This window comes from Heptranchias perlo, chromosome 14 (genome assembly GCF_035084215.1).
Source record: "Heptranchias perlo isolate sHepPer1 chromosome 14, sHepPer1.hap1, whole genome shotgun sequence".
In the NCBI taxonomy this organism is placed as follows: Eukaryota; Metazoa; Chordata; class Chondrichthyes; order Hexanchiformes; family Hexanchidae; genus Heptranchias; species Heptranchias perlo.
In genome coordinates, this window is record NC_090338.1 from 2399777 (window position 1) to 2427484 (window position 27708).

At 51.2% G+C, this 27708-nt stretch overlaps 1 protein-coding gene across 1 annotated transcript in view; it reads right to left on the reverse strand.

Annotated features, from left to right (window-relative positions):
• mat2b (methionine adenosyltransferase 2 non-catalytic beta subunit methionine) overlaps positions 1-27708 on the reverse strand; it is a 38961-nt gene extending 11253 nt beyond the window's left edge. The window contains exons 1-6 of the mRNA XM_067995938.1: positions 27599-27708; positions 25168-25362; positions 22360-22474; positions 21281-21433; positions 13744-13937; positions 3487-3600 (exon numbers count right to left, since the gene is read on the reverse strand). Coding sequence (XP_067852039.1) covers positions 3487-3600; positions 13744-13937; positions 21281-21433; positions 22360-22474; positions 25168-25362; positions 27599-27661 — 834 coding nt within the window. The 5' untranslated portion in view covers positions 27662-27708. The remainder of the gene's footprint in view (positions 1-3486; positions 3601-13743; positions 13938-21280; positions 21434-22359; positions 22475-25167; positions 25363-27598) is intronic.

Consider the following 27708-nt stretch of genomic DNA (forward strand, 5'->3'; position numbering starts at 1 on the left):
GGTCCCTTGCTGTTTGTGGTCTACATTAATGACTTGGATATGAATGTAAAAGGTATGATCAGTAAGTTCGCGGATGATACAAAAATTGGTAGGTTGGTAAATAGCGAGGAGGATAGCCTCAGTCTGCAGGACGATATAGATGGGTTGGTCAGATGGGCGGAACAGTGGCAAATGGAATTTAACCCGGAAAAGTGCGAGGTGATGCACTTTGGAGGGACTAACAAGGCAAGGGAATACACAATGAATGGGAGGACCCTAGGCAAGACAGAGGGTCAGAGGGATCTTGGTGTGCAAGTTCACAGATCCCTGAAGGTGGCGGAACAGGTAGATAAGGTGGTAAAGAAGGCATATGGGATACTTGCCTTTATTAGCCGAGGCATAGAATATAAGAGCAAGGAGGTTATGATGGAGCTGTATAAAACACTGGTTAGGCCATAGCTGGAGTACTGTGTGCAGTTCTGGTCGCCACACTACAGGAAGGATAGAGTCATAGAGTCATATAGCACGGATAGAGGCCCTTCGGCCCATCGTGTCCGCGCCGGCCATCAGCCCTGTCTACTCTAATCCCATATTCCAGCATTTGGTCCGTAGCCTTGTATGCCATGGCATTTCAAGTGCTCATCCAAATGCTTCTTGAATGTTGTGAGGGTTCCTGCCTCCACAACCCTTTCAGGCAGTGAGTTCCAGACTCCAACCACCCTCTGGGTGAAAAAGTTCTTTCTCAAATCCCCTCTAAACCTCCCGCCTTTTACCTTGAATCTATGTCCCCTTGTTATAGTACCCTCAACGAAGGGAAAAAGCTCCTTAGTATCCATCCTATCTGTGCCCCTCATAATTTTGTACACCTCAATCATGTGATCGCTTTGGAGAGGGTGCAGGGGAGATTCACCAGGATGTTACCAGGGCTGGAGCGCTTCAGCTATGAAGAGAGACTGGGAAGATTGGGTTTGTTTTCCTTGGAGCAGAGGAGGCTGAGGGGGAACATGATTGAGGTGTACAAAATTATGAGGGGCACAGATAGGATGGATACTAAGGAGCTTTTTCCCTTCGTTGAGGGATCTATAACAAGGGGGCATAGATTCAAGGTAAAAGGCGGGAGGTTTAGAGGGGATTTGAGAAAGAACTTTTTCACCCAGAGGGTGGTTGGAGTCTGGAACTCACTGCCTGAAAGGGTTGTGGAGGCAGGAACCCTCAACATTCAAGAAGCATTTGGATGAGCACTTGAAATGCCATAGCATACAAGGCTACGGACCAAATGCTGGAATATGGGATTAGATTAGACAGGGCTTGATGGCCGGCGCGGACACGATGGGCCGAAGGGCCTCTATCCGTGCTGTATAACTCTATGACTCTCACCTCACCTCTGCAATTCAGCTCTTTTGTCCATATTTGGACCAAGGCTGTAATGAGGTCTGGAGCCGAGTGGTCCTGGCGGAACCCAAACTGAGCATCGGTGAGCAGGTTATTGGTGAGTAAGTGCCGCTTGATAGCACTGTCGACGACACCTTCCATCACTTTGCTGATGATTGAGAGTAGACTGATGGGGCGGTAATTGGCCGGATTGGATTTGTCCTGCTTTTTGTGGACAGGACATACCTGGGCAATTTTCCACATTGTCGGGTAGATGCCAGTGTTGTAGCTGCACTTGAACAGCTTGGCTGGAGGCAGGGCTAATTCTGGAGCACAAGCCTTCAGCACTACAGCCAGGATATTGTCAGGGCCCATAGCCTTTGTTGTAGCCATTGCACTCAGCTGTTTCTTGATATCACGTGGAGTGAATCGAATTGGCTGAAGACAGGCTTCTGTAATGGTGGGGATATCGGGAGGAGGCCGAGATGGATCATCCACTCGGCACTTCTGGCTGAAGATGGTTGCAAACGCTTCAGCCTTGTCTTTTGCTCTCACGTGCTGAACTCTGCCATCATTGAGGATGGGGATGCTTACAGGGCCTCCTCCTCCCGTTAGTTGTTCAATTATCCACCACCATTCACGACTGGATGTGGCAGGGCTGTGGAGCTTTGATCTGATCCGTTGGTTGTGGAATCGCTTAGCTCTGTCTATAGCATGTTGCATCCGCTGTTTAGCATGCATGTAGTCCTGCGTTGTAGCTTCACCAGGTTGGCACCTCATTTTTAGATACGCCTGGTGCTGCTCCTGGCATGCTCTTCTACACTCCTCATTGAACCAGGGTTGATCCCCTGGCTTGTTGGTAATGGTAGAGTGAGGAATATGCCGGGCCATGAGGTTACAGATTGTGCTGGAATACAATTCTGCTGCTGCTGATGGCCCACAGCGCCTCATGGATGCCCAGTTTTGAGCTGCTAGATTTGTTCTGAATCTATCCCATTTAGCATGGTGGTAGTGCCACACAACACGTTGGATGGTGTCCTCAGTGTGAAGACTGGACTTCATCTCCACGAGGACTGTGCGGTGGTCACTCCTACCAATACTGTCATGGACAGATGCATCTCCGACAGGTAGATTGGTGAGGACGAGGTCAAGTAGGTTTTTCCCTTTCAATTTCATTTCAATTTCACTAACACTAGAGATGGGAAGATGGATCTGGAAACTTCTGTGTTTGCACCTAGCTGGGTAAAGTTCCAACATTTGATCACAAAACAATTTTAAAAAAACACTAGGAACAAACTGGTGTTGACAGGATCACTGTGATCATTGGCACCACTTCATTTACTGGCTGAAAATCACTTGCATAAGACGTGCAGATGGGTGAAAGCAGAAAACAAAAATAATCAGACAACCAGCTGTTTAACCCCAAGCAATGTCCAGCCCTGGTAAGGCCTGAGCTTGAGTACCGGGTCCAGTTCTAGTCACTGCAATATGAGGGAGATATTGAGAACTGGAGGCAGAGCACAGAAGAGCTACGAGGCTAATCCTAGTGATAGGGGGACAGGGGAACGACTGGAGAAGCATGGGCTTTTCAGCCTGTAAAGGCAGTCCCCGAGAGGTAATCTACAGGAGCGTGTAAGGCAGTAAATAGTGCGGGAAATTCAGAAAACTACTTTAAACTAACCTGTGGGAGTAGCAGAAGGGGGACAGAGTGGAGTCACATACAGGCCCAAACCGGGTAAGGACGGCAGGTTTCCTTCCCTAAAGGACATTAGTGAACCGGTTGGGTTTTTATGACAATCCGACAGTTTCATGGTCACTTTTACTGAGACCAGATTTTTATTTCCAGATTTTTTTTTTATATAAACTGAATTCAAATTCTCAAACTGCCCATCCATGGTTTTTTTAAAAATACATTCTTGGGATGTGGGAGTTGCTGGCAAGGCCAGCATTTATTGCCCATCCCCTAGTCACCCTGAGAAGGAGCAGTACCACACTGGGCAGCGAGCACTGGCCCATCAGGAGCCGAGTTGCACCCTGGTACACGGGCTGCAGCAGCGTACGCGAGTACCACGTCGAGGTCCGCAGCGAGACTGCAACCGCACGATAAAACGCCGGACAGAAACCACTCGCACTTACTGGTCGCAGGTGGCTGCTTGGGAGATTGAAGACCTCCGCCATTGTGCAAGCTATCTCATACTTGGTCATTTGCTCGTTCCCGGACCAGTGGTAAATCCCCTTGATCGACGGGTCCTGTTAAGAGGCAGATAACGGGAAAAAAATTCTGAATAAGGAGAAAGATTAACAACAATTAAATCCAGCAAAGTTTAACCCATTTGAAATGGCTTCATTGAAGATAACAGTTAGGTGTCCATTTCATCTTTATATCCAACTGTATTACAGATGGACCTGTAAATGAGGAGGTACGGAGCAGACGGTCAGTGTCAGCTTGGCTCACTCAGAGGGTGATCCCAGCTCCCTATGCCCTTCACTTGCCCCGATAACAAGGCAAGTTTTACACCGTGCCAGGAATAACAAACACAGAACCCTTTTCTAAAACTGGTTCAGCTACTTGTTCCATTCCATGGCTCCGTGATTCTGCCTTGTATTCGAAAAGTGGCAGCATAACACTGCACTGCACATTATTCAAGACTTTAACTGCCAAATAACTTGGTATTGAGAACCTCTTTACGATAGTTACGTTTAGTCAGCTCCTCGGTGAAAGGGAAACCTTCCGCAATAAACTGTTAGTAATTTCTATGCGTGGTTAGCCTTTTTTATACTCTCACCAATGGCAGGAATGCCCAGCTTCAGAGGTTTTAGACAGATTCACTTCAAAGATTATGGAACTGCTCTTCGAAAAAAAAAAGGCAGCTTTGAAAATAGCCAAAACCAAACAGAATTTATATAACTGATAAATTGAAAAGCTGCCAATCAGACATTATACCCCCTTAATCAAATCACAGCATATTTGAATTGAGTGGTTTGGCTACTCCCTCAAACAACTGCCCAGCAACAAGCTGAATAGTCATTAATGAAGGAAGGAATGAACAAATTTGCATTTTTATAGCGCCTTTCATGACCTCAGGATGTCCCAAAGCGCTTTACACCCAATGAAGTACTTTTGAAGTGTAGTCACTTCTGTAATGTAGGGAATCGCGGCAGCCAATTTACGCACTGCAAGATCCCACAGGAATGGGATAACTTACCAGGTAATCTGTTTTGGTGGTATGGGATAAATATTGGTCAGGACACCAGGGAGAGCTCCCCTTCGAATTGTGCCATGCGATCTTTTACGGCTGAGAGCGCAGACAGGGCCCCGGTCCGATGTCTCATCCGAGACGGTACCTCTGACAGCAAAGCACTCCCTCGGTACTGCACTGGAGTGTCAGCCTAGATTACGGGCTAAAGTCTCTGGAGTGGGGTTTGACCCTACAAACTTCTGACTCAGAGGCGAGAGTGCTACCCAGAGCAGACACTTACATGTGTGACAAGTGAACTTAATATTTTTGAATTTATTACTTCTGCGATTAAAGCGTTTATTTTTGGGGTGATCAATTTTTTTACGTGCGTTAACGACAGGAGTTACGTGCAGAGTCTCTCGGCGCCTCCTGCGGCCCTCAACACACCTCACAATTCTTCACCATCAGCGGTGATCATCACAGAACCCAAGGCCAGGAGATGAGAGTGGCGGTGTGTGCCAGCGGTGATTGCCGCAGAACCTAATGCCAGGTGATGAGTGGCAGTGTGTGCCAGCTGCAGGCTGTCTCTCTGCCAGCCCTGGGCCCCAGGAGCCCTGCTGCTCCACAGATCCTGATTCCACCCCACCAGCCTCCACATTCAACGTATCATCCTCTGCCATTTCCACCACCTCCAGCGCGATCCCACCACCAATCACATCTTCCCCTCCCCTCCCCTTTCAGCATTTCGAAAGGACCGCTCCCTCGGTGATACCCTGGTCCACTCTTCCATCACCCCCAACACCCGCTCTCCTCCCCACGGCACCTTCCCGTGCGAGCGCAGGAGATGCAACACCTGCCCCTTCACCTCCTCCCTTCCCATCGTCCAGGGCCCCAAACACTCCTTCCAGGTGAAACAGTGATTTACTTGTACTTCTCTCAATTTACTGTACTGTATCTGCTGCTCACAATGCGGTCTCCTCTACATTGGGGAGACCAAACGCAGACTGGGTGATCACTTTTCTGAACACCTCCACTCTGTCCACAAGCGTGACCCTGACCTGCCGGTCGTTGGCCATTTTAATTCTCCATCCCACTCTGACCTCTCGGTCCTCGGCCTCTTACACTGTTCCAATGAAGCTCGAGGAACAGCACCTCATCTTTTGATTAGGCTCTTTACAACCTTCCGGACTCAACACTGATTTCAATAACTTCAGATCATAACCACTGCTAACTTAAGGGTTAAGTCATGGCAGGAGATCCCAGAGCCGTGTCATGTTCCTCTTGTGGGATGTGGGAATTCAGGGATCCTTCCTGTGTCCCTGATTCCTTCACCTGCGGGAAGTGTGTCCAGCTGCAGCTACTGTTTGACCGCTTGACGGCTCTGGAGCTGCGGATGGACTCACTTTGGAGCATCCGCGATGCTGAGAAAGTCGTGGATAGCACGTTCAGTGAGTTGGTCATACCACAGATAAAAATTACTGAGGGAGATAGTGAATGGGTGACCAACAGACAGAGGAAGAGTAGGAAGGCAGTGCAGGGGTCCCCTGCGGTCATCTCCCTCCAAAACAGGTATACCGTTTTGGATACTGTTGGGGGAGATGGCTCAACAGGGGAAGGTGGCAGTGGCCAGGTTCATGGCACCGTGGCTGGCTCTGCTGCACAGGAGGGCAGGAAAAAGAGTGGCAGAGCTATAGTGATAGGGGACTCGATTGTAAGGGGAATAGACAGGCGTTTCTGCGGACGCAACCGAGACTCCAGGATGGTATGTTGCCTCCCTGGTGCAAGGGTCAAGGATGTCTCGGAGCGGCTGCAGGACATTCTGGAGGGGGAGGGAGAACAGCCAGTTGTCGTGGTGCATATAGGCACCAACGATATAGGCAAAAAACAGGATGAGGTCCTACAAGCTGAATTTAGGGAGTTAGGAGTTAAACTAAAGAGTAGGACCTCAAAGGTAGTAATCTCAGGATTGCTACCAGTGCCACGGGCTAGTCAGAGTAGGAATGACAGGATAGCTAGGATGAATACGTGGCTTGAGAAATGGTGCAAGAGGGAGGGATTCAAATTCCTGGGCCATTGGAACCGGTTCTGGGGGAGGTGGGACCAGTACAAATTGGACGGTCTGCATCTGGGCAGGACTGGAACCAATGTCCTAGGGGGAGTGTTTGCTAGTGCTATTGGGGAGGGTTTAAACTAATGTGGCAGGGGGATGGGAACCGATGCAGGAAGTCAGTGGGAAGTAAAGTGGTGACAGAAACAAAAGGCAGTAAGGGAGAGTGTACAGAACATGACCGGACAGATGGTCTGAGAAAGCAGGGCAAAGACCAAGGGAAGTCCAGATGAAACTGCATTTATTTCAATGCAAGAAGTCTGATGGGCAAGGCCGATGAACTCAGGGCATGGATGGGTACATGGGACTGGGATGTTATAGCTATTACTGAAACATGGCTAAGGGAAGGGCAGGACTGGCAGCTCAATGTTCCAGGGTACAGATGCTATAGGAAAGATAGAGCAGGAGGTAAGAGAGGAGGGGGAGTTGCGTTCTTGATTAGGGAGAACATCACGGCAGTAGTGAGAGGGGATATATCCGAGGGTTCGCCCACTGAGTCCATATGGGTAGAACTGAAAAATAAGAAGGGAGAGATCACTTTGATAGGATTGTACGACAGACCCCCAAATAGTCAACAGGAAATTGAGGAGCAAATATGTAAGGAGATTACAGAGAGCTGCAAGAAAAATAGGGTGGTAATAGTAGGGGACTTTAACTTTCCCAACATTGACTGGGACAGCCATAGCATTAGGGGCTTGGATTGAGAGAAATTTGTTGAGTGTATTCAGGAGGAATTTCTCATTCAGTATGTGGATGGCCCAACTAGAGAGGGGGCAAAACTTGACCTCCTCTTGGGAAATAAGGAAGGGCAGGTGACAGAAGTGTTAGTGAGGGATCACTTTGGGACCAGTGATCATAATTCCATTAGTTTTAAGATAGCTATGGAGAAGGATAGGTCTGGCCCAACAGTTAAAATTCTAAATTGGGGAAAGGCCAATTTTGATGGTATTAGACAGGAACTTTCAGAAGTTGATTGGGAGAGTCTGTTGGCAGGCAAAGGGACGTCTGGTAAGTGGGAGGCTTTCAAAAGTGTGTTAACCAGGGTTCAGGGTAAGCACATTCCTTATAAAGTGAAGGGCAAGGCTGGTAGAAGTAGGGAACCTTGGATGACTCGGGAGATTGAGGCCCTAGTCAGAAAGAAGAAGGAGGCATATGACATGCATAGGCAGCTGGGATCAAGTGGATCCCTTGAAGAGTATAGAGATTGCCGGAGTAGAGTTAAGAGAGAAATCAGGAGGGCAAAAAGGGGACATGAGATTGCTTTGGCAGATAAGGCAAAGGAGAATCCAAAGAGCTTCTATGAATACATAAAGGGCAAAAGAGTAACTAGGGAGAGAGTAGGGCCTCTTAAGGATCAACAAGGTCATCTATGTGCGGAACCACAAGAGATGGGTGAGATCCTGAATGAATATTTCACATCGGTATTTCCGGTTGAGAAAGGCATGGATGTTAGGGAACTTGGGGAAATAAATAGTGATGTCTTGAGGAGTGTACATATTACAGAGAGGGAGGTGCTGGAAGTCTTAACGCGCATCAAGGTAGATAAATCTCCGGGACCTGATGAAATGTATCCCAGGACGTTATGGGAGGTTAGGGAGGAAATTGCGTGTCCCCTAGCAGAGATATTTGAATCATCCACCGCTACAGGTGAGGTGCCTGAAGATAGGAGGGTAGCAAATGTTGTGCCTTTGTTTAAGAAGGGCGGCAGGGAAAAGCCTGGGAACTACAGACCGGTGAGCCTGACATCTGTAGTGGGTAAGTTGTTAGAGGGTATTCTGAGGGACAGGATCTACAGGCATTTGGAGAGGCAGGGACTAATTAGGAACAGTCAGCATGGTTTTGTGAGAGGAAAATCATGTCTCACGAATTTGATTGAGTTTTTTGAAGGGGTAACCAAGAAGATAGATGAGGGCTGTGCAGTAGACGTGGTCTACATGGACTTCAGCAAAGCCTTTGACAAGGTACCGCATGGTAGGTTGTTACATAAGGTTAAATCTCATGGGATCCAAGGTGAGGTAGCCAATTGGATACAAAATTGGCTTGACGACAGGAGACAGAGGGTGGTTGTAGAGGGTTGTTTTTCAAACTGGAGGCCTGTGTCCAGCGGTGTGCCTCAGGGATCGGTGCTGGGTCCGCTGTTATTTGTTATTTATATTAATGATTTGGATGAGAATTTAGGAGGCATGGTTAGTAAGTTTGCAGAAGACACCAAGATTGGTGGCATTGTGGACAGTGAAGAAGGTTATATAGGATTGCAACGGGACCTTGATAAATTGGGCCAGTGGGCTGATGAATGGCAGATGGAGTTTAATTTAGATAAATGTGAGGTGATGCATTTTGGTAGATCAAATCGGGCCAGGACCTACTCCGTTAATGGTAGGGCGTTGGGGAGAGTTATAGAACAAAGAGATCTAGGAGTACAGGTTCATAGCTCCTTGAAAGTGGAGTCACAGGTGGATAGGGTGGTGAAGAAGGCATTCAGCATGCTTGGTTTCATTGGTCAGAACATTGAATACAGGAGTTGGGATGTCTTGTTGAAGTTGCACAGGACATTGGTAAGGCCACACTTGGAATACTGTGTACAGTTCTGGTCACCCTATTATAGAAAGGATATTATTAAACTAGAAAGAGTGCAGAAAAGATTTACTAGGATGCTACCGGGACTTGATGGTTTGACTTTTTGGGAGAGGTTGGATAGACTGAGACTTTTTTCCCTGGAGAGTGGGAGGTTAAGGGGTGATCTTATAGAAGTCTATAAAATAATGAGGGGCATAGATAAGGTAGATAGTCAAAATCTTTTCCCAAAGGTAGGGGAGTCTATAACGAGGGGGCATAGATTTAAGGTGAGAGGGGAGAGATACAAAAGGGTCCAGAGGGGCAATTTTTTCACTCAAAGGGTGGTGAGTGTCTGGAACGAGCTGCCAGAGGCAGTAGTAGAGGCTGGTACAATTTTGTCTTTTAAAAAGCATTTGGACAGTTGCATGGGTAAGATGAGTATAGAGGGATATGGGCCAAGTGCAGGCAATTGGGACTAGCTTAGCGGTATAAACTGGGCGACATGGACATGTTGGGCCGAAGGGCCTGTTTCCATGTTGTAACTTCTATGATTCTATGATATGACTGCTCCCATTCTTTTCGGTCAGCCAGTGCTGGTAATGGTTCTGCTGTTGCCAGTTACAGCTACTCCTGACCAATCTTTTGTTTCTTAACCTGTCCCATTATCAACTTCCTTGCTTTGCACCATCATCCTTTTTGTCATTTAAACACTCGTGCCCTCTACCCTATCACAGACCTTCCATAAGAACATAAGAAATAGGAGCAGGAGTGGGCCATCCGGCCCCTCGAGCCTGCTCCGCCATTCAATAAGATCATGGCTGATCTTCTACCTCAACACCATTTTCCTGCACTATCCCCATATCCCTTGATGCCTTTAATATCTAGAAATCTATCGATCTCTGTTTTGAATGTACTCAATGACTGAGCCTCCACAGCCCTCTGGGGCAGAGAATTCCAAAAATTCACCACCCTCTGAGTGAATAAATTTCTCCTCATCTCAGTCCTAAATGGCCGACCCCTTATTCTGAGACTGTGACCCCTGGTTCTAGACTGCACAGCCAGGGAAAACATCCTCCCTGCATCTACCCTGTCGAGCCCTGTAAGAATTTTGTATGTTTCAATGAGATCACCTCTCATTCTTCTAAACTCTAGAGAATACTGGCCTAGTCTACTCAATCTCTCCTCATATGACAATTCCGCCATCCTTGGGATCAGTCTGGTGAACCTTCGTTGCTCTCCCTCTATGGCAAGTATATCCTCGCTTAGATAAGGAGACCAAAATTGTACACAGTACTCCAGGTGAGGTCCATTCTCCTCCCCTCCTTTCCCTGGCTCTGCACTTGCTTAAAAACTTTAACTCTTAACATCATCCAGTTCTGACGAAAGGTCATTGACCTGAAACGTTAACTAAACATGAGAACATACCAATTAAGAGCAGGAGTAGGCCATTCGGCCCCTCGAGCCTGCACCTGATAAGATCATGGCTGATCTGATTGTGACCTCAACCCTACTTTCCCGTCTACCTACTATAACCTTTGACCCCCTTGTTAATCAGGAATCTATCTAACTCAGCCTTAAAAATATTCAGTGACCCTGCCTCCACCGCTCTCTGGGGAAGGGAGTTCCACAGACTCACGACCCTCCTGAGAGAAAAAGTTTTTCCTCATCTCCGTCTTAAATGGGAGACCCCTTATTTTTAAACTGTGACCCCGAGTTCTGGTCTCTCCCACAAGGGGAAACAAACTCTCAGCATCTACCCCTTCTAGTCCCCTCAGGATCTTATATGTTTCAATAAGATCACCTCTCATTCTTCTAAACTCGAGTGCATACAGGCCCAACTTCTCCAACCTTTCCTCATAAGATAACCCCCTCATCCCAGGAATCAGTCGAGTGAACCTTCTCTGAACCGCCTCCAAAGCAATTATGTCCTTTTTTAAATAAGGAGACCAAAACTGCACACAGTATTCCAGATGTGGTCTCACCAACGCCCAGTACAACTGGAGCAAAACATCTCTACTTTTATATTTCATGCCCCTTGCAATAAATGATGACATTCCATTTGCCTTCCTAATCACTTGCTGTACCTGCATACTAACTTTTTGTGATTCATGTACTGGGACACCCAGATCCCTCTGTAACTCAGAGTTCTGCAATCACTCTCCATTTAAATAATATACTGCTTTTCTATTCCTCCTGCCAAAGTGGACAAGTTCACATTTTCCCACATTATATTCCATCTGCCAAATTTTTGCCCACTCACTTAACCTATCGATATCCCTTTGCAGACTCCTTATGTCCTCTTCACAACTTACTTTCCTACCTACCTTTGTGTCATCAGCAAATTTAGCAACCATACATTCGGTCCCTTCATCCAAGTCATTGATATAGATTGTAAATAGTTGAGGCCCCAGCACTGATCACTGTGACACTCCACTTGTTACATCTTGCCAACCTGAAAATGACCCATTTATGCCTACTCTCTGTTTCCTGTTAGCTAACCAATCCTTTATCCATGCTAATATGTTACCCCCTACACCATGAGCTCTTACTTTGTGAAGTAGCCTTTGATGTGGCACCTTATCAAAAGCCTTCTGGAAATCCAAGTACACCACATCCACAGGATCCCCTTTATCCACGTTGCTTGTTACTTCCTCAAAGAACTCTAATAAATTAGTCAAACACGATTTCCCTTTCACAAAGCCGTGTTGACTCTGCCTGACTGCACTGAGATTTTCTAAGTGGCCTGCTATAACCTCCTTAACGTGGAGATGCCGGTGATGGACTGGGGTGGACAAATGTAAGGAGACGCACAACACCCGGTTATAGTCCAACAGCTTTATTTGAAATCACAAGCTTTCGGAGCTTGGTGATTTCAAATAATAGATGCTAGCATTTTCCTTAATAATAGATTCTAGCATTTTCCCTATGACAGATGTTAAGCTAACTGGCCTGTAGTTTCCTGCTTTCTGTCTCTCTCCTTTCTTGAATAGAGGAGTTACATTCGCTATTTTCCAATCTGATGGGACCCTTCCAGAATCTAGGGAATTTTGGAAAATTAATACCAATGCATCTACTATCTCTGCAGCCACTTCTTTTAAGACCCTAGGATGAAGTCCGTCAGAACCTGGGGACTTGTCAGCTTTTAGTTCTAATAATTTTTTCAAAACCCTTTCCCTGGTGATTGTAAATGTTTTAAGTTCCTCCCTCCCTTCCACCTCTTGATTCACAATTATTTCTGGCATGTTACTTGTATCCTCTACAGTGAAGACGGACGCAAAATATCTGTTCAATTCATCCGCAATTTCCTTATTCTCCATTATTAATTCCCCAGACTCACTCTCTGGAGGACCAACGCTCACTTTACTTACTCTTTTCCTTTTTAAATACCTATAGAAACTCTTACTTTCTGTTTTTATATTTCTAGCTAGCTTATTCTCGTACTCTAATTTCTCCCTCCTTATTATTCTTTTAGTCATTCTTTGCTGTTTTTTATACTCTGTCCAATCTTCTGACCTGCCACTAATCTTCGCGGAATTGTATGCTTTTTCTTTCAATTTGATACTATCTTTAACTTCCTGAGTTAGCCACGGATGGTGCGTCCTTCCCCTAGAGTCTTTCTTTCTCAGTGGAATGTATCTTTGTTTTTCTCCACAGATGCTGCCTGACTTGCTGAGCTTCTCCAGCATTTTCTGTTTTTAAATGAGGTGACTCATCAGTTGATGTTTTTTTTGGTGATGCTGGTTTAGGGTTGGAGTGTTGCTGGAAATCCTGCTATTCTTTGAATCTTTTGCAATGGGAGATAGGGCCTCGGTCCAATACATTAGCCATTGGCCACATGTGGCTGATTGGGAATCCAGATGTGGCTAATTGCATTTCAGGTTAGTAAATAATAAATGAGTAATAGACTCCATTGTTGGGCCTGTGATCTCAATATTCGTTTACGCACAGCGTTTGCATGTGAACTTTAACCTCTGTGCGTTGGTGGGTAAAACGGTAAGATGAAGAGAGAGTGTGCGAGTGTGTTTATGATCGTTGTGGCTGCTCTACTTCCTTGGTTACTGAATGGTGGGAGATGTTTGGTCAGTAAATATCCCCATTTGAGGTTCATTTACCTGGATTGTGTGTAAGGCATTTTTTTTTTAAAGTTAGAGCCTGTGGCTAAAACAGTGCCCCAATAGCAACACCTGTGGATAGTCAGCGATTTCTATTGGACGATAATAGTTTAACATCTCATCCAAAACACAGCACCTCAGTACAGTCACCGTAGCATCAGCCCAGGTCCTGGGGGATGGGTTCAGAGGTGACAGTGCTACTAACTTATTTGAGATCGCACTTAACCTTCAAATCTAGTGAGGGGCTTCGGGAATTTTTGCATACTGGTGATTCTAAGAAAAAAAACTTTAAAATCACTTGGAAATGAGAAAAAATAAACAGTATGCTGGATAACACAAAATTAAACAATCAAGTTTGAACGAAGCCTACCTAAGTGCTTTAAACTGGGCAACAGGTTGTAGGTGGTTGTTACCAATGGGATATGTCCACTAGGCCTACCTGTAATCTGCGCTCCGACATCTGCCTGCAAACTCTGGCCACATCAGCCACGTGCGTGGGAAACCGTTGTTGGCAGTGGTCCATGTTGGCCAGTATGTTACTGCACTGCACTTTCTCAAATAGGACAGTAACTGCGCTTTCCTCCAGCTTCTCTATCTCCCCATAAAGGATCGGAACTCTGAGCACTGCAGCACCTGAAACCAAGAGAACATACAGTCACCAACTCCTCGCACTGTACACAGCAACCGTGAACACCCCCGCACTGTACACACAGACCGTGAACACCCCCCGCACTGTACACACAGACCGTGAACACCCCCGCACTGTACACACAGACCGTGAACACCCCCCGCACTGTACACACAGACCGTGAACACCCCCGCACTGTACACACAGACCGTGAACACCTCCCGCACTGTACACACAGACCGTGAACACCTCCCGCACTGTACACACAGACCGTGAACACCCCCCGCACTGTACACACAGACCGTGAACAATCCCCCGCACTGTACACACAGACCGTGAACAACCTCCCGCACTGTACACACAGACCGTGAACACCTCCCCGCACTGTACACAGAAACCACAGTGAACAACCCCCGCACTGTACACACAGACCGTGAACACCCCCCGCACTGTACACACAGACCGTGAACACCCCCGCACTGTACACACAGACCGTGAACACCTCCCCGCACTGTACACACAGACCGTGAACAACCTCCCGCACTGTACACACAGACCGTGAACACCCTCCCGCACTGTACACACAGACCGTGAACACCCCCGCACTGTACACACAGACCGTGAACACCTCCCGCACTGTACACACAGACCGTGAACACCCTCCCGCACTGTACACACAGACCGTGAACACCCTCCCGCACTGTACCCAGAAACCGTGAACACCCCCCGCACTGTACACACAGACCGTGAACACCCTCCCGCACTGTACACACAGACCGTGAACACCCTCCCGCACTGTACGCAGAAACCGTGAACACCCCCCGCACTGTACACACAGACCGTGAACACCCTCCCGCACTGTACGCACAGACCGTGAACACCCCCCCGCACTGTACGCAGAGACAGTGAACACCCCCCGCACTGTACGCAGAGACAGTGAACAACCCCCCGCACTGTACGCAGAGACAGTGAACACCCCCCCGCACTGTACGCAGAGACCGTGAACACCCCCCGCACTGTACGCAGAGACAGTGAACACCCCCCCCGCACTGTACGCAGAGACAGTGAACACCCCCCCGCACTGTACGCAGAGACAGTGAACACCCCCCCGCACTGTACGCAGAGACAGTGAACACCCCCCCGCACTGTACGCAGAGACAGTGAACACCCCCCCGCACTGTACGCAGAGACAGTGAACACCCCCCGCACTGTACGCAGAGACAGTGAACACCCCCCCGCACTGTACGCAGAGACAGTGAACACCCCCCCGCACTGTACGCAGAGACAGTGAACACCCTCCCGCACTGTACGCAGACAGTGAACACCCCCCCGCACTGTACGCAGACAGTGAACACCCCCCCGCACTGTACGCAGAGACAGTGAACACCCCCCCGCACTGTACGCAGACAGTGAACACCCCCCCGCACTGTACGCAGAGACAGTGAACACCCCCCCGCACTGTACGCAGAGACAGTGAACACCCCCCCGCACTGTACGCAGAGACAGTGAACACCCCCCCGCACTGTACGCAGAGACAGTGAACACCCTCCCGCACTGTACGCAGAGACCGTGAGCACCCCCCCGCACTGTACGCAGAGACAGTGAACACCCCCCCGCACTGTACGCAGAGACAGTGAACACCCCCCCGCACTGTACGCAGACAGTGAACACCCCCCCCGCACTGTACGCAGAGACAGTGAACACCCCCCCCGCACTGTACGCAGACAGTGAACACCCCCCCGCACTGTACGCAGAGACCGTGAACACCTCCCGCACTGTACGCAGAGACAGTGAACACCTCCCCGCACTGTACGCAGAGACAGTGAACACCCCCCCGCACTGTACGCAGAGACAGTGAACACCCCCCCGCACTGTACGCAGAGACAGTGAACACCCCCCCGCACTGTACGCAGACAGTGAACACCCTCCCGCACTGTACGCAGAGACCGTGAACACCCCCCCGCACTGTACGCAGAGACAGTGAACACCCCCCCGCACTGTACGCAGAGACAGTGAACACCCCCCCGCACTGTACGCAGAGACAGTGAACACCCCCCCGCACTGTACGCAGAGACAGTGAACACCCCCCCGCACTGTACGCAGAGACAGTGAACACCCCCCCGCACTGTACGCAGAGACAGTGAACACCCCCCGCACTGTACGCAGAGACAGTGAACACCCCCCGCACTGTACGCAGAGACAGTGAACACCCCCCCGCACTGTACGCAGAGACAGTGAACACCCTCCCGCACTGTACGCAGACAGTGAACACCCCCCCGCACTGTACGCAGACAGTGAACACCCCCCCGCACTGTACGCAGAGACAGTGAACACCCCCCCGCACTGTACGCAGACAGTGAACACCCCCCCGCACTGTACGCAGAGACAGTGAACACCCCCCCGCACTGTACGCAGAGACAGTGAACACCCCCCCGCACTGTACGCAGAGACAGTGAACACCCCCCCGCACTGTACGCAGAGACAGTGAACACCCTCCCGCACTGTACGCAGAGACAGTGAGCACCCTCCCGCACTGTACGCAGAGACAGTGAACACCCCCCCGCACTGTACGCAGAGACAGTGAACACCCCCCCGCACTGTACGCAGACAGTGAACACCCCCCCCGCACTGTACGCAGAGACAGTGAACACCCCCCCCGCACTGTACGCAGACAGTGAACACCCCCCCGCACTGTACGCAGAGACCGTGAACACCTCCCCGCACTGTACGCAGAGACAGTGAACACCTCCCCGCACTGTACGCAGAGACAGTGAACACCCCCCCGCACTGTACGCAGAGACAGTGAACACCCCCCGCACTGTACGCAGAGACAGTGAACACCCCCCCGCAGTGTACGCAGAGACAGTGAACACCCCCCCGCACTGTACGCAGACAGTGAACACCCCCCGCACTGTACGCCGAGACAGTGAACACCCCCCCGCACTGTACGCAGAGACAGTGAACACCCCCCCGCACTGTATGCAGAGACAGTGAACACCCCCCCGCACTGTACGCAGACAGTGAACACCCCCCCGCACTGTACGCAGAGACAGTGAACACCCCCCCGCACTGTACGCAGAGACAGTGAACACCCCCCCGCACTGTACACACAGACCGTGAACACCCCCCGCACTGTACACACAGACCGTGAACAACCTCCCGCACTGTACACACAGACCGTGAACACCCCCCGCACTGTACACACAGACCGTGAACACCCCCGCACTGTACACACAGACCGTGAACACCCCCGCACTGTACACACAGACCGTGAACACCCCCCGCACTGTACACACAGACCGTGAACACCCCCGCACTGTACACACAGACCGTGAACACCTCCCGCACTGTACACACAGACCGTGAACACCTCCCGCACTGTACACACAGACCGTGAACACCCCCCGCACTGTACACACAGACCGTGAACAACCTCCCGCACTGTACACACAGACCGTGAACACCTCCCCGCACTGTACACAGAAACCACAGTGAACACCCCCCCGCACTGTACACACAGACCGTGAACACCCCCCGCACTGTACACACAGACCGTGAACAACCTCCCGCACTGTACACACAGACCGTGAACAACCTCCCGCACTGTACACACAGACCGTGAACACCCCCGCACTGTACACACAGACCGTGAACACCCCCCGCACTGTACACACAGACCGTGAACACCCCCCGCACTGTACACACAGACCGTGAACACCCCCGCACTGTACACACAGACCGTGAACAACCTCCCGCACTGTACACACAGACCGTGAACACCCCCCGCACTGTACACACAGACCGTGAACACCCCCGCACTGTACACACAGACCGTGAACACCCCCGCACTGTACACACAGACCGTGAACAACCTCCCGCACTGTACACACAGACCGTGAACACCTCCCGCACTGTACACACAGACCGTGAACACCCTCCCGCACTGTACACACAGACCGTGAACACCCTCCCGCACTGTACGCAGAAACCGTGAACACCCCCCGCACTGTACGCAGAAACCGTGAACACCCTCCCGCACTGTACACACAGACCGTGAACACCCCCCCGCACTGTACGCAGAGACAGTGAACACCCCCCCGCACTGTACGCAGAGACAGTGAACAACCCCCCGCACTGTACGCAGAGACAGTGAACACCCCCCCGCACTGTACGCAGAGACCGTGAACACCCCCCCGCACTGTACGCAGAGACAGTGAACACCCCCCCGCACTGTACGCAGAGACAGTGAACACCCCCCCGCACTGTACGCAGAGACAGTGAACACCCCCCCGCACTGTACGCAGAGACAGTGAACACCCCCCCGCACTGTACGCAGAGACAGTGAACACCCCCCCGCACTGTACGCAGAGACAGTGAACACCCCCCCGCACTGTACGCAGAGACAGTGAACACCCTCCCGCACTGTACGCAGACAGTGAACACCCCCCCGCACTGTACGCAGACAGTGAACACCCCCCCGCACTGTACGCAGAGACAGTGAACACCCCCCCGCACTGTACGCAGACAGTGAACACCCCCCCGCACTGTACGCAGAGACAGTGAACACCCTCCCGCACTGTACGCAGAGACCGTGAACACCCTCCCGCACTGTACGCAGAGACAGTGAACATCCCCCGCACTGTACGCAGAGACAGTGAACATCCCCCGCACTGTACGCAGAGACAGTGAACACCCCCCCCGCACTGTACGCAGACAGTGAACACCCCCCCGCACTGTACGCAGAGACCGTGAACACCTCCCCGCACTGTACGCAGAGACAGTGAACACCCCCCCGCACTGTATGCAGAGACAGTGAACACCCCCCCGCACTGTACGCAGAGACAGTGAACACCCCCCCGCACTGTATGCAGAGACAGTGAACACCCCCCGCACTGTACGCAGACAGTGAACACCCCCCCGCACTGTACGCAGAGACAGTGAACACCCCCCCGCACTGTACGCAGAGACAGTGAACACCCTCCCGCACTGTACGCAGAGACAGTGAACACCCCCCCGCACTGTACGCAGAGACAGTGAACACCCCCCCGCACTGTACGCAGAGACAGTGAACACCCCCCCGCACTGTACGCAGAGACAGTGAACACCCCCCCGCACTGTACGCAGAGACAGTGAACACCCCCCCGCACTGTACGCAGAGAGTGAACACCCCCCCGCACTGTACGCAGAGACAGTGAACACCCCCCGCACTGTACGCAGAGACAGTGAACACCCTCCCGCACTGTACGCAGAGACAGTGAACACCCTCCCGCACTGTACGCAGAGACAGTGAACACCCTCCCGCACTGTACGCAGAGACAGTGAACACCCTCCCGCACTGTACACAGACAGTGAACACCCCCCCGCACTGTACGCAGAGACAGTGAACACCCCCCCGCACTGTACGCAGAGACAGTGAACACCCCCCCGCACTGTACGCAGAGACAGTGAACACCCCCCCGCACTGTACGCAGAGACAGTGAACACCCCCCCGCACTGTACGCAGAGACCGTGAACACCTCCCCGCACTGTACGCAGAGACAGTGAACACCCCCCCGCACTGTACGCAGAGACCGTGAACACCCCCCCGCACTGTACGCAGAGACAGTGAACACCCCCCCGCACTGTACGCAGAGACCGTGAACACCTCCCCGCACTGTACGCAGAGACAGTGAACACCCCCCCGCACTGTACGCAGAGACCGTGAACACCCCCCCGCACTGTACGCAGAGACTGTGAACACCTCCCCGCACTGTACGCAGAGACAGTGAACACCCCCCCGCACTGTACGCAGAGACCGTGAACACCCCCCCGCACTGTACGCAGAGACAGTGAACACCCCCCCGCACTGTACGCAGAGACCGTGAACACCTCCCCGCACTGTACGCAGAGACCGTGAACACCCCCCCGCACTGTACGCAGAGACAGTGAACACCCTCCCGCACTGTACGCAGAGACCGTGAACACCTCCCCGCACTGTACGCAGAGACAGTGAACACCCTCCCGCACTGTACGCAGAGACCGTGAACACCTCCCCGCACTGTACGCAGAGACAGTGAACACCCCCCCGCACTGTACGCAGAGACCGTGAACACCCTCCCCGCACTGTACGCAGAGACCGTGAACACCCCCCCGCACTGTACGCAGAGACCGTGAACACCCTCCCGCACTGTACGCAGAGACAGTGAACACCCCCCCGCACTGTATGCAGAGACAGTGAACACCCTCCCGCACTGTACGCAGAGACCGTGAACACCCCCCCGCACTGTACGCAGAGACCGTGAACACCTCCTTCATAGCACTGAAAATCCAAGTTAACAAGTAAGATGGGATTAAGTGAAATTAGGTCCAAAGGTTAACATGGATGTGGAATAAGTTACAATTACACTCTCTTGCATTTATCATAGAATCTTACAGCTCAGAGGGTGGCCATACGGCCCATCGTGCCTGTGCTGGTTCTTTGTCAGAGCTTTCCAATTAGTCCCACTCTCCCATTCGTAAATCATCCCTCACATACAACGTCTCAGAGTATTCCACATTGGGAAGGGGAGACTGAGCAAAAAGGAAAAACTGGAATCAAAAATAACCTAGAAGAGAAATGGTTGGTTTTTGAAGGAAGGGACAGAGACTGGGAGGGAAATTAGCCCAGGGAGAGTTTCAGACAGCAATGGCCGAAGGGTCAAGCTCTGATGGTGGAGACGGGGAGGGAGGTGGGAAATAGTAGTCTGAGCAGAGGGCCTGATGTGGGACAGGACGTACAGCTGGAGAAGATCACAGGGTAACGTGGAGGGATTCGCAGGTGAATAACAAGTTGATACACTAGGGGACAGGGAGCCAGTGGGACTTGGCAATGACACGGGTGGTCAGAGTGCGGGTCTGAGGGGGGAGAAGGGACTCGCGCTGCGAAGTACTGGATGAAATTAAGTATTGAATGGTGGTGGGGAAGGGGCACAGAGGAAAGCGTTGGAGAAAACCCACCGTTGAGGTGACTGGCAGAAACACAAACGAGCCATTGTGCAGAGATGGATACACGTGGGCTTGGTCAGCTCGGGAGCAAGGCTGGACGTGCACAGAGAAGGATGGAGGTATCAGGGAACAGGCAGTATAATTGGGTTCACGAGGCAATTCGATGTGCTTCTGGAGAGAGACGGTAACGATGGATATGATGAGAAGGCAGTGTTGGGGCTTTACACCTACTGAAATAGGACAGACCTGTTGGGCTTTTAATGGCATTTTCAGCTGCTAAACATTCCGCCCTGTTATTCCACCACTTTATCCCAGTTGTCCCTAGTTTCAGGATCCTGGAGCCAACCATAAATAGTGGAGCTGGGTTCCTGCTCTGGTTGCTCACCCGGGTGATTTTGTAAAACCAGTCGCTCTCCTTCCAGCTTGCTTTTACCGTACTGGTTGAGGGGGTTTGGTGAGTCATTTTCTCGATAAGGAGGGTGCGATCCATCGAATATGTAATCTGTGCTCATGTAGATCAGGAATGCTCCAATTTCGGCTGCAAGGAACAGACACGTCAGCTTTTTGTTTTAAAAAAGTAATTGCAAATAGTTTCAACTGGTCACAACATTCTGCTCATTTCACTTCAGCAATATTTGTTTTTTTTTTTAAAATGGGGCAACATTTTTCTCCTCCGTCCCTCTCCTGAAAGCAGAGACCCTTTTTTGGGGTTACGGCTCCCACAAATCCCAGCAACATCCCCAAATGTTTTTATTATCATTCGTTCTTGGGATGTGGGCGTCGCTGGCAAGGCCGGCATTTATTGCCCATCCTTAGCTGCCCTGAGAAGGTGGTGATTCCCGAAGAGGGCAAGTGAGAGTCACATGTAGGCCCAGACCAGGTGAGGACGGCAGGTTTCCTTCCCTAAAAGGACATCAGTGAACCAGTTGGGTTTTTACGACAATCCGACAGCTTCACGGTCACTTTTATTGATACCAGCTTTTTATTTCCAGATTGTTTCTTGAAGTGGAATTCACATTCTTGAACTGCCACGGTGGGATTTGAACTCACGTTCTCTGGATTATTAACCGAGACCTCTGGATTGTCATAAAAACCCAACAGGTTCACGAATGTCCTTTAGGGAAGGAAACCTGCCGTCCTTACCCGGTCTGGGCCTATATGTGACTCCAGTCCCACACCAATGTGGTTGACTCTAAACTGCCCTCTGAAGAGGCCTAGCGAGCCCCCTCAGTTGTATCAAACATGCCAGCAACGGTTCAAGAAGGCCCAGCACCACCTTCTCGGGACAACTAGGGATGGACAATGAATGCCGGCCTTGCCAACGACGCCCACATCCCAAGAAAGAATAAAACAACTGGCTGAAGACTTTGAACATGTCGTACAGCTGTCCCACAGACATTCCTTCAGGTAAGAACCATTAAGCTCTATTTCTTAAGCATACGAGCCCAGAAAGAGTTTTAATACCTGACTCCTTGGCTATGCATCCCGAGGTGCTTACATTCAACTGCCTGGCGTACTCGGGCTGACTCTCCACTACATCAGGTCTCCGCTCCGCAGCACAGTGTATAACAGCTTGTGGCTGTAACGGGATGAACACAAGACTCGCAGTCAGTATGCCAACCTATTTCCAGTGCCGTTCCTGAAGGTATTCCTACAGATTTTAACAGCACAGCTTGATTTTATTTTTCTAGGAAGTTAGGGAAAGGAACTTGGTGTTGATTAAAGGAGGAGATCAACGTACTGGAGCAGGGAGCAGGGAGCAGGGAATCCGCGGCTGAATGACCTTAGATGGACACTGGGTGGAGCAGGCTTGACTGGCTGAATGCCCTTTCTCAAGGAAGAAAACAAATTGTTTTAATCCAAGCAAGAGAACGGATCGAGAATCTGCAATCCGTGTGTCGATGTAGACAGTTTATAAAGTGAACCAACTCACAACTTGTCTTCTTCCTGAGAGGCATTTTTATTTCATTGTGCTGTAAGAAACACCAAACACTCGGTGTCGGCATCAATCACTCCCAGGGCAGGTACAGGGTTAGATACAGAGTAAAGCTCCCTCTACACTGTCCCATCAAACACTCCCAGGGCAGGTACAGCACGGGTTAGATACAGAGTAAAGCTCCCTCTACACTGTCCCATCAAACATTCCCAGGGCAGGTACAGCACAGGTTAGATACAGAGTAAAACTCCCTCTACACTGTCCCATTAAACACTCCCAGGGCAGGTACAGCAAGGGTTAGATACAGAGTAAAGCTCCCTCTACACTGTCCCATCAAACACTCTCAGGGCAGGTACAGGGTTAGATACAGAGTAAAGCTCCCTCTACACTGTCCCATCAAACACTCCCAGGGCAGGTACAGGGTTAGATACAGAGTAAAGCTCCCTCTACACTGTCCCAACAAATACTCGTGGGATGATTTTGACTTCGGGTGATTGTATAATAGGCCCGGTTTACACTACCGACCCGATTTTCATTTCCATTGAAGTCAATTAACAAAATACATGATGAGCCCATGGGCTACTGATTTATATCCCATGAGTGGTTTGTCCCAGAAGCAGGATACAATTGTAGCCCATAAATTAACATGCACCATAAACAGATTATAGATATGGATAATTACATAGAATGAACAGCACAGAAACAGGCCATTCAGCCCAACTGGTCCGTGCCGGTGTTTATGCTCCACACGAGCCTCCTCCCTCCTTCATCTCACCCTATCAGCAGATCCTTCTATTCCTCCCTCCCTCATGTGTTTATCTAGATTCCCCTTAAATGCATCTCCTTTAAATAAAATCGCAAATCCCAGAATACCATGAAAGATAAGCAGCACTGTACAAAAGTGGCCTTGCTAATACATTGTCTGTTAAATGACATTACACCCCATGGCGATAACACAGTGAATCCTACAACTCGCTGTGCATAGCACCACAAGACACTTGCAATTATATCACCTACTAAAGGTCAGGTGTATAGCGAGAGTTCCTGTAAGTTGCCACTTTCTTTTAAGCATTTTATTGGTATTATATTGCTGTTAAACGTCACGGTTTTGTGAAAGATAACGTGACCTCAAAGTACCGGCAGTGTTACCCAGCGAGTTGTTTGTTCCCGCTCTGGGGCAAACGCAGTTTTGCTCCTCACATCACCAGTAGCCTGCTCCACCATTCAATATGATCATGGCTGATCCTCTATCTCAATACCAGATTCCCGCTCTCTCCCCATACCCCTTGATGCCTTTTGTGTCTAGAAATTTATCTAGCTCCTTCTTAAATATATTCAGCGACTTGGCCTCCACAGCCTTCTGTGGTAGAGAATTCCACAGGTTCATCACCCTCTGAGTGAAGAAATTTCTCCTCATCTCAGTCCTAAATGTCCTACCCCGTATCCTGAGACTTTGACCCCTCGTTCTGAACCCTTCAGCCAGGGGAAACTTCCTCCCTGTATCCAGTCTGTCTAGCGCTGTCAGAATTTTATACGTTGCAATGAGATGAAGGAGGTCATGGGTTCAAGCCCCACTTAAGCACAAAATCCAGGCGCTCACTCCCGATGCAGTTATGAGGGAGTGCTGCACTGTTGGAGGTGCCGCCTTTCGGACGAGACGTTAAACCGAGGCCCCGTCTGCCCTCTCAGGTGGGCGCAAAAGATCCCACGGCCACTATTTGAAGAAGGGCAGGGGAGTTCTCCCCGGTGTCCTGGCCTGTCCTCAATCAGCATCAGTAAGACAGATGCGACATCATGTGAGGATAGTGAGAGGGCTTGCTGTGATCCCTCATGGTCGAATTGCCTGGAAACAGTCACAGTGACTTTAGGCTAACACATGAAGAGTGGTTATTTGTGTGAGAAACCAGAGGGTAATTGAAAGCTGTGAATAGTCACCACCCCGCCCCCCACCAAACCCGTGCCCAGAGAGTCACCCTCTGAACCCGTGCCCAGAGAGTCACCCTCTGAACTCGTGCCCAGAGAGTCACCCTCTGAACTCGTGCCCAGAGAGTCACCCCCGAACCCGTGCCCAGAGAGTCACCCCCGAACCCGTGCCCAGAGAGTCACCCTCTGAACTCGTGCCCAGAGAGTCACCCCCGAACCCGTGCCCAGAGAGTCACCCCCGAACCCGTGCCCAGAGAGTCACCCCCGAACCCGTGCCCAGAGAGTCACCCCCCGAACCCGTGCCCAGAGAGTCACCCCCCGAACCCGTGCCCAGAGAGTCACCCCCTGAACCCGTGCCCAGAGCTGACATAAGGTGCCTTAAACTGCCTGCAGAATACGCTGACGTACAATACCTTAAAATCCTGGATGATTTTCCGCACAGCTGTTGGATCCAGCAGGTTCACTTTTTCAAACTTGGGCCGGGCTCTTCTGTAGCCACAGCCCACTGCGTTCCAGCTGTTGTCCATAAACTCCTTATAAACAGCTCGGCCGAGCAGGCCTGTTGCCCCGGTGACCAGGACTCGTCTGTCTGGGACGTGAACATCCTCCTGGAATAGAAGATACAAGGACCAGTCATCCAGCCAGCCTTTCATTGTGCCCATTCTCCCTGCCAAAGATCCCAGGCAAATTATTTTCCCTTTCCAAGTCCCAAGACTTCCCAGCTCACTCAGCACAGTCCAGAAATCGAACACTGTATGGCCCAGAGCCACTCCGTACCGTTACACTCCGAAATATCAGGAGGAAACTCAACATTAATCTTTACACCCTTTTTCCAGATCGACACACCCGGTGTCAGATCTGAGGGAGCGCCGCGCCGTCGGAGGGTCGGCGCCGAGGGAGCGCTGCACCGTCAGAGGTGCCGTCTTTCGGATGAGACGTTAAACCGAGGGCCCGTCTGCCCCTCTCAGGTGGATGTAAAAGATTCCATGGCCACTATTGGAAGAAGAGCAGGGGGGAGTTCTCCCCGGTGTCCCAGGGCCAATATTTATCCGTCAAAGAACACCACTAAAAAAAACCAGATTATCTGGTGTTTGTGTGAGCTTGCTCTGGTTACCCTCTGAGTTCCTGGGCTTTAAACTAAACACTGACTCACAACCCTGATAAATGGAAGCTGATTTACAATTCGATAAGTAGCTGCTGCTCACCAGCCACTTCATTTACTTAAAAAATAAAATGTCTCTGGGTATTTCTTTATTGTGTTTGACGGTTAACTTCGTACTTCAAACGTTGCTGTTTCTGGGCACATTTACAATGAGAGAAACGAGCAGATGGTCTGTTTTTCATGATGTTGGTTGAGGGGTAAATATCGGGGAGAACTCCCCGGCTCATCTTCCAAATAGTTTCATGGGATCTTTCACATACACCCGAGAGGGTAGACGGGGCCTCAGATCAACGTCTGATCCGAAAGACGGCACCGCCGACAGTGCAGCGCTCCCTCAGTACTGACTCTCCGACAGTGCAGCGCTCCCTCAGTACTGACCCTCCGACAGTGCAGCACTCCCTCAGTACTGACCCTCCGACAGTGCAGCACTCCCTCAGTACTGACCCTCCGACAGTGCAGCTCTCCCTCAGTACTGACCCTCCGACAGTGCATCACTCCCTCAGTACTGACCCTCCGACGGTGCAGCGCTCCCTCAGTACTGACCCTCCGACAGTGCAGCGCTCCCTCAGTACTGACCCTCCGACAGTGCAGCACTCCCTCAGTACTGACCCTCCGACAGTGCAGCACTCCCTCAGTACTGACCCTCCGACAGTGCAGCTCTCCCTCAGTACTGACCCTCCGACAGTGCATCACTCCCTCAGTACTGACCCTCCGACAGTGCAGCTCTCCCTCAGTACTGACTCTCCGACAGTGCATCACTCCCTCAGTACTGACCCTCCGACAGTGCAGCACTCCCTCAGTACTGACTCTCCGACAGTGCAGCGCTCCCTCAGTACTGACCCTCCGACAGTGCAGCACTCCCTCAGTACTGACCCTCCGACAGTGCATCACTCCCTCAGTACTGACCCTCCGACGGTGCAGCACTCCCTCAGTACTGACCCTCCGACAGTGCATCACTCCCTCAGTACTGACCCTCCGACAGTGCATCACTCCCTCAGTACTGACCCTCCGACAGTGCAGCACTCCCTCAGTACTGACCCTCCGACAGTGCAGCACTCCCTCAGTACTGACCCTCCGACGGTGCAGCACTCCCCCAGTACTGACCCTCCGACAGTGCAGCACTCCCTCAGTACTGACCCTCCGACAGTGCAGCACTCCCTCAGTACTGACCCTCCGACAGTGCAGCACTCCCTCAGTACTGACCCTCCGACAGTGCAGCACTCCCTCAGTACTGACCCTCCGACAGTGCGGCGCTCCCTCAGTACTGACCCTCCGACAGTGCGGCGCTCCCTCAGTACTGCACTGGGAGTGTGGGCCTGGATTATGGGCTCCAGTCTCTGGAGTGGGGACTTGAACCCACGGCCTTCTGACCCGGGGGGCGGGATCAGCCGCCCTCTCTCGGTAGGCCCCGAGTCCGGGCCGGGCCGGCTTCCGCTCGGGTTTATTTCTGCCTGCGGTTCCACTCGGAGTTTTTATTATTATTATTATTATTGCGGTCCCCCACCCCAGGATTAGAGGCCTGCAGTTCCCGGCCTGAGACGGGGCCCAGTCGCTCTCCGCTGGGCTGCTGCTGTTGCTAACTGGAGGCCGAGGCTGCGGGGCAGTGGGTAGGCCGCAGCCCCTAGGGCTGGGAGTTCTTCGCGGCCTGTGAGGGGGAGCCGGGCCGCCGGGGCGCCGCTTACCTCCAGCAGCCGGACACAGCCCGGGGTGAAGTGGATCTTCAGCTCCTTCTCCTTCCCCACCATGGCGGCGCCACTCTGCCGCCGAGCGCTCCTCCCGCCCGGCCCGGCCC